This window comes from Notechis scutatus, chromosome 2 (genome assembly GCF_049901735.1).
Source record: "Notechis scutatus isolate UNSWTSFEM ecotype Mainland chromosome 2, rNotScu1.2, whole genome shotgun sequence".
NCBI classification, from domain to species: Eukaryota; Metazoa; Chordata; class Lepidosauria; order Squamata; family Elapidae; genus Notechis; species Notechis scutatus.
Window position 1 is genome coordinate 142285178 of NC_142010.1, and position 11973 is coordinate 142297150.

The window sequence follows — 11973 nt, forward strand, 5'->3', positions numbered from 1 at the left end:
TATCCTTCCGATGCAGTGCGAGCGGCAGGCGGTGCGAGTGGAGCCCGGGCGGGCGGGCGGTGCGAGCGGAGCCCGGGCGGCGGCGGGCGGTGCGAGCGGAGCCCGGGCGGGCGGTGCGAGGGGCGGGCGGTGCAAGCGGAGCCCGGGCGGGCGGGCGGTGCGAGCGGCGGGCGGTGCGCGGTCTCTTTTGGCCGGCCCCGATTTTTTTTTCAGAGAGGGATATCATGCCTGCAAAGCTGAAGAAGCTTCTTAAATGAGAAGTGAAATGTCTTCAAAGAAAAAACAAGTCCAGCTGCCTCTTACTGCCTGAATGACTCTTTCATGGGTTTACAAATTCTGCTGCCAACTCTTGCCTTTTTCGGATCTAAGTCACGTTTTAGTGCTGTCGTTGAGTTATTAAAACAACAACAAACACACTACTGTTTCTGGCTGAGATAGGTCATAGCCACTGGTAGTCTAAGCTAGTCTGGTTCTGTTTTTAGAATGATAATCCCATACTCAAAAGTTGGAATACCTCAACTAGCAGATGCCTGTCAAAAATGGAACACCACGCCATACTTACAAGCTTTCCTGGAATCTCTCAGTTGGCCACTGTTAAAGGAATAAAGATACAGTTTTGATTCCTGAGAGGCAAATCCAGGCCAGTATTCTATTCCAGAGAGATCAGGTGGGTGTTTATTAAAAACCCTACAAGCAGAAAATAAATACATCAACAACTCCATAAGCTGACTGTAGAACCTGCTGTCATTTGTCCATCTCACAATAGTTTTTATTAATACTCCCCAGTCCTTTTTGGATTAATGTTTCTTTGTCTCATTTTATTAGTATTTTTTCTATCGTTCCTTTATTACTTTATAAATAATTCAAGGCAGTGAATATACATAATACTCCTTCCTCCTATTTTCTGTAGAACAACCACCCTGTGAGGTAGGGTGGGCTGAGTGATTTGCCCAAAGTCATTCAGCTGGCTAAGTCAGGGCTAAAACTCACAGGAAAAATAGAAACAGGTAATACTCCTTACCAATAATAAAAACAGACCATTCCTGCTCTCGAGAAAACTTCTTTCAAAAAGCCCAAATATTTTGTAGTCCATATCTGTTTAATATGTCTAAATATAATAGCTCCCACAATCATAATTTACTCTTCTGCTGTATGCCTCCACCTTTTCAGCAACGTGGATCTATTGTTGATTCAATATTTGGCCCATATTCCATTTCTGACACACTTTGCCTAGTTTTCTACTGAAAAGATAATCATAAAGAAACTAAGAGTGAAAACAACTGAGATTAGGGGATACAAAACACTTTATTGCACAAAATGGATTTCAATCCTCTGATTCCTCCCACTCTTCAGTGTCCTCACTTTTTCCCCACTTCACACACCTTTCCAAAGAAAAATAATTCAAAGGTATTTCGTTGATCATTTTTTTCCTTTGAAGTCCCAATAAATCTTAGATTGACTGAAGATCATTTTTCTTCTGCCACCTCAAAAATTCTTATGGCTTCTAACTAAAAACTTTATTTACAGTAGCAGCCTACTAATTCTCAGATGGTCAGTGAGAACTATTTTTTGATCCTGCCTCACAAGGCAGATTAAGATCTGGACACAAAACAGTTTTTCTTCCAACAAATAAACCAGAGTCCTGAGCTCCAAGCTGAATTTCCTGCCTCCTCCCCTCCTTGCTACTCCCTAGTTGGATACACTGGCTCACACGGGGCCTTTGATCTGGGCAAGCAAGATCCAGGATGCAGAGTCATGCTGGATCCCAAACTATCCTCAGTCTCCAGGCTACCAACCTGGGCATCACTCAGAATTCACATCCCACCAGAGGGAGAAACCCTCAACGCACAAATATCGGTTTGTGTACTCGCTTGTGGCGGATAAGGGTAGTGCTCTTGGTGAAACATTCCCCACATTCCACACAGATGAAGGGCTCTGACGGGGTGGCCCCGTGATGGGTAATGCGGTGGCGTTCTACTTCTGAAGGAGCCCGGAAGCGTTGTCCACATTCTGGACATGGGTGGCCAATGGGGGAGTCAGTGTCATGGCGCAAACGCTGGTGCTTGATCAGGCCAGCGCTGTGTGCAAAGCCTCGGCCACATTCGGGGCAATGGAACGGTCGGGCCCCCGTATGTGTTCGCCGATGCTTGGCCAGGTTCTTCCTTTGTGTGAAACTGCGACCACAGTCCCCACACGTGTAAGGACGCTCTCCAGTGTGGACACGCTGGTGCTGGATCAGGTTGGAACTCCAGCTGAAGCTCTTGCCACAGTCACGGCAGACGTAAGGCTTCTCGCCGGTGTGGGTGCGTCGGTGCTGCACCAGGTGCGAGTTCTGAGAGAAGCTCTTGCCGCAGTCCGTGCAAGTGCTGGGACGCTCGCCGGTGTGCGTGCGCTGATGCCGTAGAAGTTTGGACCAGTGGCGGAAACTCTTGCCACACTCGTTGCAAATAAAGGGGCGCTGCTTGCTGGATCGGGAGACAACACTGTTTGCTACAGCCATATCGCCCTCACCATAGTTGCCGGAGACTAACAGATTCCCCTGCCTTTCTAAAGGAGAGGCTTCCTGCTGTGAACTCGCCCTCCAGGTGGGTTGTCTATTCTGTATTGTAGACTGGATGGCCTCATGCTTCAAATCATCCTCACTCTTGCGCACCACGCCTCTGTCAGCTATTGGAAGGGAGAAATACTTTGTTAAGAGACCTGGGTTTTACAAAAAAAGAACTCACTGCTTCTTCTGCAGCGGATTAGGAGTGGGAATCTCTGGCCCTTCAGGTACTACCAGATAATCGCTTTCATCTTGTCTAGCCATGGTCCACACTGCCTGGGAGTTGACTGAAAGAGCAATACCTGGACAACTAAAGGATCCCCATCTCTGCTACACACACCACTTTAAAAGTCTTTTAAAAATCCACCTTTAAAAGATCAAGACAAAAACATAACTAAAATTTTGATTCAATTGAATTTGAAGGTAATTTGTTCAGGTAATATGATTATGCCCTGTACGTGAAATAATTTCCTCCTCTCAATATACTTGACGGACTTCTGTCAGTGGCAGTTTTTGAAAGGATTCTGTTCCACTTCTAAGATTTCATCCACCCTCATCTAAAAAGCTAAACCAGGAGCAGTGAATGCTGGATTGAAATCTATTCAAATCGCAGAGCTTGCATGGAATCTTAATCTAATCTTATTTATCCGTTGGGATTGCTCTTCAAAAGGGAAAAATAGAAAAGAACTTATGCCACTTAGAAACTTCTTGGAGGAAAAATAGAATAAAATATTTACAATTCAACATAGCTATACACCTGACAGTCCCATTAGGTAGACTATGAATTCAACTTCACAGAAAGGCTAAAATTATTTGGCTGGAATAACAGAAACTAGCAAGACTAATAGGGCTCACTCCTCTTCCTCCTTACAGTTCAGTGAATTCAGGGGGCATCTGCCTAAGCTGCTTCTGAAAGTTATCTAGATAGTATGAGTTAAAAAACATGCTATAGCCCTCTACAGCTATAGAGTTTGGCAACAGAATTTGTATATCTCAGGTCACATCTCTTACTCTGTACAATGCCCTAGTTTCTCACCTATGTAGATTCTCCTTATGGTCCCACTGTTATCTGAGCCATGGATCTCTGCAATGCCAGGATCTTCATGCGCCATCTCAAAATGAGGATTTTCAAGTCAGAATGTATCTAGACAGACAGACAGAATATGAGAGGGAGAGGGAAGAGGGAGGAAAGGAGCAGGGAAGAGAGATTTATTAAGCCACAATTATTTCCTCCCTCCCCTCCTCTCTTTTACCATTTGGGTAAAAGCTAGTCACTATTGATCAAATTCATTATATATACTTTGTGCTGCCTCATTTCTGGGGTTGAAATCTAGTTTGGCAATGTACTTGTCCAAGCCAAAATACATCCTTGTATTTTGCCCAAGCCAAAATATATCCTTGACACACTGTATAGAGAATAGCTATTTTAACATTTTAAACTTGATCTCCTTGATAACAAATGAGGTTTTTCCTACCTACACCACAGATGGGCTAGTGAATTGTTAAGCCTGGATTCCCCAACGGGTGTTAAGGAAAACAAACTAAACAGAACGTGCAGCGAAGTCAGATAGGAAGACAGGTAAATGTGTGAGATAAGTTTTCTAGTTAACATGCAGTAAAAATACAGTTATGTGCTATCAAAAATATAGTTTATTCCATTTAAGAATTATAGCATAGTCATAATAAACAGTCCATTAGTCATATATCAATTTCAGTCAAGTCTTGTCGGGGATACTCTATTTGCAAAGTCCGTGTTGAATAGCCAATGTCAGTACACTTACAATAAATCTGTCCAATCTTTATCTTCTCTCCGTTGAGAAGTATCAACACACCTTGTTCTCTCCCCTTTCCAGCAAGATCGCAGTCATCAATCCATCAAGTAATTAGGGATCAGTAAGCCAGAGAGAGCGAGCTGAAATGGCCTCGCTTCTTATATAGTGCTTTTACAACCACACCCTTAATTACATTCTTGCAGTTAAAGTTACACACACTTTAACTAACAAACCATGATACCATATTTATTATTTTTACCCAAACCAGTTAGGGTAAACAATGTTATCCCTAACAGTGAATCAACCAGTTAAGTGTCTGAATTATTGGGATGCTATACAATTGGCCAAATTTTAATAATTGGCTTTCCCTTTTTTGCCTTGGCAAATAGGGGAACCAATTTAGTTTAATCTTATAGGCACCCCTGGCATTGATTTGAAAATCCTGGACCAATATGTTCAAAAAAATCCAAGTTCACTGTTGCAATAAGCTTTGGTTTGCTTAATTATGATCGATAACCAAGCCAAAGTTAGCTGGATTCACACAAGTGTTATATCATAAAATATAATTTTTTAATCACAATGCCTGTGCTTGCATAGGACTTAAAACTAAATTGATTTCCTTAAAGCTCAGGATACTATTGTAATGACGAGGCAGTCGAGTTGTTTGATCATGAACAACTGAATCATGATAATCTTTATTGGAGTCTAGTCTTGCATTTATACACATTTTTAGTTATCCTCCATCATTGGTTAACTTTGGTTACTGCTTAACTTTCGTTACTGTTTAGCACAGTAATCCATACAATTAATTATCTCTAGTTAAAGTCTAACGTATGTTTACTTCCTCTCTCTAATCCTCCTTTAGATTAGTGACTTTGTTTACCTGAGTTGTATTTGCTTGGAAACATTCTTTATCTGAGGTTTGCCATCCGAGATTGGAACATTCCTGCAATTACAACTCTACATATCCTCGTTTTTTATTTAAAATGGAGGATTTATGAATGTATTGCAATTGTAGAGGATTAAGAGAGGGGGAAGCAGGACGAAACAATGCGAATAAATTTGGAATACATTGAATAAAACAACAGGTTGCAATTAGTACAATAATAATAATTATAGCATAAAAGAAAAACTGTCTGAGCCAAGACCAATCAGGGAGCCAATTGGTTAGCCACTCAAAAGGTGAGTAATGAGCATGGATATTATTTTGAATGTATGATTGTAACTTGGCAAGCTCATCCTCAATAGTTTTATTCAAAGAATGAAAATGTACAGCACATCCACGGCGTCCAACTAACGTACAGAACCCTCCCTGACAGGCTAAAAGATAGTCTATGGCAAAATGCTGCTGTAAGACATCTTGATTTAAGTCTTCTATTTCATGCTGCAAATCACGAATAATAGCAGCGGTAGCATTGATGGATTTTTCAAGTCAGCAGGTGAGACCAAGAATACATCGTCTGTTTTCTTGAGCAATTATGCCAGGAAAAGAGCCTAGAGTAAGGACTCCTGTAACGGCCCCTGCCAATGCACGGCCAAATGTAGAACCAGAAGACAATTGTGTGTCAATAATGACTTCATCATTACATGTAGGCCCCAGAGAGGAACGCCGCTGTCGAGTTGATGGGAGAGTACCTATTTGAACAGGTAGAGTAAAATTACCTATAGTTGCACATTGATAATTCTGAGGATGAACATTAGTAGCATATTTATCAAAAAAGAACCACATATTAGGATCCTTAAGCTGCCAACCAGCGCATATCGATCCTGTATTAGATTGATCAGAGGCATTAAAAATAGGAAAATTGTCAGGATACATATCAGGAGCTATATTAATTCCATGCAAAGAAGAATTAAAGGTACCTGACAACCAATAGTAGTCAGAACAATAACTATAATTCCCTAGCTTTTTTAATATGTGCTGAGCAGCATCATAATCAGACCAATTATGAAGCCAAGTGTGTTTAGCGTGACAACAGAAACACAGACCCCTTGTAAATTGACTAACTTTCAAGTAACGCCAACGGACAGAATTCAATTGCATAGGGGGTGTAGAAAATAGCCAGGAGTGTGAAATAGATTGTAGTTGTGAGACAATAAATGTAGAAGACATGATCAAGTTAGGGGTAAAAGAAATTTGACCAAATGCCATTGGGGGCTCATAGTATAAAGTAATATTTGTGCCATGGGTCATAAACATGTATTGGGCATGACGAACCCACAAATTAGGGTTAAAACGAACCACAGAAGTGTCATTTTGAGCAGAAACACCATTAACCATAAACAAGAAAATACAAAGTAAAATGGTAACAGAGTTAGCAGTAATAATAGCAAAAACAGCAGCAACAAGATTTTCAGGAGTCTGAGGTAATGAGGCCTGTTGCAGTTGTTGTTGAGCTTGATATGTAGTAGATTTAACCTGGCCCCAAGTGATGGGTTGCGGGCGCGTTGACCTTGGAAGACGGTCTTCCGTGTTCATGTTTTGAAGCAGTAACCCAAAGGAAGTGTGAATGAGTGTCAATAGACGTATGAAGATAACAGTATGGCTTAAAGGTTGAAAACTGAGTTACATCCATTTGCCAAATTTGATTAGCTTGGGTTCCTCGTGGGTTGACACCTACTGGAAAGGGAACTGCCAGTTGCTGACAAGCTGGACAAGCACAGACAATATCCCGGGCTTGAGATAATGAAATTTTAAATTGCTTTGCAAGCGATTTGGCATTTTGATGAAAATAAGAATGACTAGCAACAGGATCAGCAAACAAAGACGCAACATCCTTTAAGGATTCATCTGCCTTCCGATTTCCTTCAGTCAAGGCATTAGTAAAGGGAGTATGACTTCGAATGTGTTCTACATACAAAGAATACAAGTGAGTTTCCAAACTATTCTTTAAAGATAAAAACAAGGATAACAAATTCTTATCCAAAGAGAGAGCACAATAAGAAAAGGGAAGAGATTGCATAGCTAAATACACATATTGAGTATCAACGATCAAGTTAATAGGTTGGTCATTGAATAATCGTAAAGCCAAAATCACAGCAGCCAGCTCAGCAAGTTGAGCTGAAGTCTGCGTGGCAGTAAATTTAGAATACCATTGTTGTTGAATCTGCCAGACAACCACACCCCTTGTAGGTGATCCATCAGTAAAGACTGTAAGAGCTTTAGAAATAGGATTTTGCACAAAAATGGAAGGCCGGATTTAAAGTAGTAGTAACCACTATTCTAGGATCCTTGGGTAAAGAATACAACAAGTTTCCCACATATTGAGAAAAGGCTATCTGATATGATTCTGAAATCATCATCAAATGCTCATGTTCAACTTTTGTGCGAGTGAAAGCTATGCTAATGAGATCCTGTCCTGTAAGATGTAAGGCTCGTTTACGACCTTTAATAATCAAATCCTCTAATGCTGATTGATAAGGATAAATGTTTCTAGGCGGAGTAGCTGACAAATTAATCCATTCATGAATGTTGACCGCTTGCGGGGACGCATTAGAATAAGACATCCCGTGGGTAAGGGTGTAGTGGGAAGAATAGCTAAGCAAAGTCCTATTGTTAAGGATGTTATCCTGTCCACATATCGATGCTTAAACTTATTCAATATTTCTTGAAGGCATGTTCTTTGAGGATCAGTTAATACAACTAGATCTGGTGATTGTGCTCCCTTTAAAGACTGAAATAAGGGCAACATATCACCAGCTGTAATGTAGAAGAATGGGCGTGCCCAATTAATCATGCCAAGTAATTTTTGCCATTGTACTAATGTATATGATTTCTGTACTTGTAATTCAGGAAGAATTGGAATGGAGGAATTCTGCAACATTCTATGTTTCCCATTTTTCTTTTTTATAACAAAAACAGGAATATTCCAAGGACTAGTAGAAGGTTCTATATGACCAGCAGCCAATTGTTCTTGAACCAATTGTTGTAAAGCAGCGAGTTTTTCCCTTGATAATGGCCATTGTTCCACCCAAACCGGCGTAGAACAGAGCCATTTAAGAAGAAAAGCCATCATCAAGAATCAAATGGGCATTAAGAAGAGAAAGGATATCATGGCCCCAAATATTAGTATGAATATCTAGAATGTATGGTTGTAGGAAAAAGGACTTACTAGCAGATGTTGTAACATTAATTTCTTGAACACTCTGCCAAGCAGCTGTAGAACCTCCTATTCTCCACAATGAAGAAACTGTCACTTTTGGCCACTGTACTGGCCACTGTAAAGAGGAGATGACAGTAACATCGGCTTCAGTATCCAATAACCCTTGAAATGGTTGTTTATTAAGGAAGAGGGTTAACAAAGGACAAGAGGAGTTCAGCTGATGAAGTAAGACTAAAGATAAAGAAGTTGATCCAAATCCTGCATCCCCACGATTACCTATACCAGGAGATGGATTTTCATATGGAAGAAGAAGCAATTGAGCAACAGAAGAATTACAAGGAAGAACTTGAGGAAGATTCACCCAAATCTGAATCATGAGGATACCAGTGTAATCTGAATCTATTACCCCAGGCACAACAAAACAGCCCTTTTTGTGTGCAGAAGAATGAGGCAAAATTAAGCCAACTAATCCCGAAGGAAGAGGACCTTTAAATTGAGATGGAACTATTTTAACTTCCATGGGAAATTTAAACTCAATTTCCTCTTGAGTGATTAAATCGATCCCAGCGCTACCAGCTGTAGCTGGGGAGGAGTGAGAGAGACTGCTGGAGGAGTCAGAGTGATGGGAAAGGCACGCTTTGGATTCTGGGTGGGTGCCACACCCATTGGCAAGTTTCCCGACCGAAACCAACATTGATTGGCCCAATGAAATCCCTTTTTGCAAATAGGGCACTTCTTAGAAGGACGATTCTGAGGCATAGAAGGTGTAGAACGACAGTCCTTCTGAAAGTGGCCAGGCTTCTTACACTTAAAACAGTTACCAATTGGTCACTGTCCTTTCTGAATAGCAGCTGCTAACATATGCATTTTATAAGTTTGTGATCCAATATCCTGGCAGATTCGCAACATATCTGCCAGAGTGTAATGAGCAGTAGCCTTTAATGGCTGTAAAGCTCTTTTACAATCTGCATTAGCATTTTCAATAGCTAACTGGCGAAGAAGTTCACCAGCAGCTTCCTGATGATCAAACTGCTGTCTAATTGCTTTGGACAGATGCTCAACAAAGTCAGCATAAGGCTCATTGGCATTCTGTCGAATGTTTGAAAATTTGCTGTAGGTTCTCCAGCTTGGGGTACCTTAAGAAAAGCATGAAAGGCACATTCAGAAACAATAGTTAACGTAGCTGGAGGAAGAACAACTTGAGCAGGAATTGTACCAAATGGTCCAGAACCAAATAGCTGCTCAACTGTATATGCTCCTCCCCCTCCTAAAGCAGCAGCTTGAGCATGTCTCATATATTCACTCTCCCAAACCGCATATTGCATGGATGTTAAAATCATGCGAAATATTTGCTTCCAATCTTCAGGAATCATTGTATAACCATTTTTTATTCCTTCTACAAGTCCTCTTGTAAAATTACCACTAATCCCATAGTCTGTAACTGCCTTTTTTAACTCTCTTAAGATCTGATAAGGCAGACCCTCCCATCCTGCTACTTGCAGTCCAAGCTGTGGCCCCTGACCAGGACGATATTGTACTGGACAAACAGACAGTAATTCTGCAAGTTCTGTTCCTGAGACAGAGGCATCCCTTTTACAAGTCTCTACCATTTTCTGAAAAGAAGACTGAACAATAGAGTCAGGAGGCTTTTGCCCTGTATCTGCAGGAGCTGAGGGAATTGAACACATATATTCAGGTGAAGAAGGGGGACAAATGACAGCATTAGTATAACGTGGAGGTGTTAAAAGAGAAAGTTCATTGTGACCAAATTTTTCAATTGCATGCCTACATAAATGCCACACATGCAAAACTTCTATTTTTGCTCGAGGTTCAGTATGCAATGTTTTCCCAATACATTCCCAATCAGTTAATTTTAAAGACCCCTTTTCTGGGTACCATAGGCACTGAGCTGCAATCTCCTGGACCAGCCTTAAGAGATTTCTCTGTGGTACCTCAGTATTATTTTTCTTCAACAAATAGCCTAATTCATCTACATGCTTCCTTTGTTCCTCAGAAAGCGAAGACCCCATACTTACAGAAACCAAAAGGTTGAAGAAACCACAAAGGGTTGAAGGTGCACCAAATCCTTGCTGGATGAAGTAAGAGGGTCCCTGTTCATGCGCCACTTGTAATGACGAGGCAGTCGAGTTGTTTGATCATGAACAACTGAATCATGATGAACTTTATTGGAGTCACATTTTTAATTATCCTCCATCATTGGTTAACTTTTGTTACTGCTTAACTTTTGTTACTGTTTAGCACAGTAATCCATACAATTAATTATCTCTAGTTAAAGTCTAACATATGTTTACTTCCTCTCTCTAATCCTCCTTTAGATTAGTGACTTTGTTTACCTGAGTTGTATTTGCTTGGAAACATTCTTTATCTGAGGTTTGCCATCTGAGATTGGAACATTCCTGCAATTACAACTGTACAGGATACTATACTTTTTCTCTGTTACTTCCATATCTTTTTATCTCCATCCCCACTACTACCACACTTCCCTCTCCCAGTGCACTGCTCAAAGATTGCCCTGGAGAGTAAGGATTTATTCTCGCCTTCATTACTCTAACCTAGCAACCCCTAACGTGGTGGAGATGGGCTTTGGGGCTGTGCTCCTCAACCACAACTTTTAAATGACAGCTTTCTCTTTTAACTCGGGGTGGCCATCTTGCGAGCAAAGCCTCGTCGTTTGGGGCAGTGAGCTTACAAGCCCGCCGGTAGTGCAAGAGAAACGGCTGGAGCTTTGCGTAAACCGGGTGTCAGACGTGGGTTTCATCGTTGGAAAACCATCACAGTTTACACAGAGGTCGAGGGGAGAAAAGGAGGGCGGGGGGAGGGATAAGGAAACTCTTCGTTCAAGCTGGCAGCAGAAACGATCTGATCCCAAACAAATAATGCGGTCTTTTGGTACGCGACCGGGGTCTTGCGCTCGATCGGGCAGAGACAGAGACTTAACGGGGAACAGAAAAGCTCATTGCAAAATATGCAACCTTGCTCCAAATGTTTTCCGGCATTTGGATGCATCAAACCCCCCTTATTTACGCCACCCGCGCGGATCCCCCGATTAAAACTCACTTTTGCCCGGGATGAAGTCACGTCCCCCCGGGCGGGAGGAACCAAGCCACCGCAAACGACTCTACTAAAGCCCAACTCTTGGCTCTGGGGGTTGCTGGGTAGAGGAAGGTCCCCGATTAATGTAACCCCCTATTCTTCCTCCTCCTCCTCCTCCTCTCCGCTGTATTTCCTGGTGATCGCTAGGAACAGAGAGGAACTAGGAGCTCTATGGTTGAAGGGTGATCGTGCGGCTTGCACAGTCTTAAAGACGAGGGTAAAAACGAGGAGGTGGTCCAGCTCCTGTTAATGGTTTTTAGGGAGGAGGTCAAAGAAAGGGTTGAGTACATTTCCGCTCCTCTCAGGCTGGATGCAAATTGCAAGGCTGCCTGTGCATCCAAGTTATATTTGGAAGAGGATTATCTCAAGATTCCCGGGATTGCAAATACGTAGCAAGGTTTGAGGCGTTGGTAGCAAAATCGTGACCGATCCCGGAGGG

General features: G+C 41.8%; 1 protein-coding gene across 1 annotated transcript; it reads right to left on the bottom strand.

The window, feature by feature from the left end:
• Window positions 1-1286: 1286 nt before the first annotated feature.
• On the bottom strand, window positions 1287-11765 carry LOC113416190 (uncharacterized). Its single transcript, XM_026673947.2, has 3 exons — window positions 11499-11765; window positions 3582-3689; window positions 1287-2667 (listed from the first exon to the last, which is right to left on the bottom strand). The coding sequence occupies exons 2-3, from the start codon at window positions 3655-3657 to the stop codon at window positions 1841-1843; spliced, it is 903 nt and encodes a 300-aa protein (XP_026529732.1). The 5' UTR covers window positions 3658-3689; window positions 11499-11765; the 3' UTR covers window positions 1287-1840.
• Window positions 11766-11973: the final 208 nt, after the last annotated feature.

What these genes read in the sequence shown, in the direction of transcription:
- LOC113416190 (XM_026673947.2), bottom strand. Translation starts at nt 3,657, where the DNA reads ATGGCGCATGAAGATCCTGGCATTGCAGAGATCCATGGCTCAGATAAC. An exon ending in CATAAGGAGAATCTACATAG is followed by an intron (nt 2,668 to 3,581) that starts GTGAGAAACTAG and finishes CCCTTCCAATAG; the next exon opens with CTGACAGAGGCGTGGTGCGC.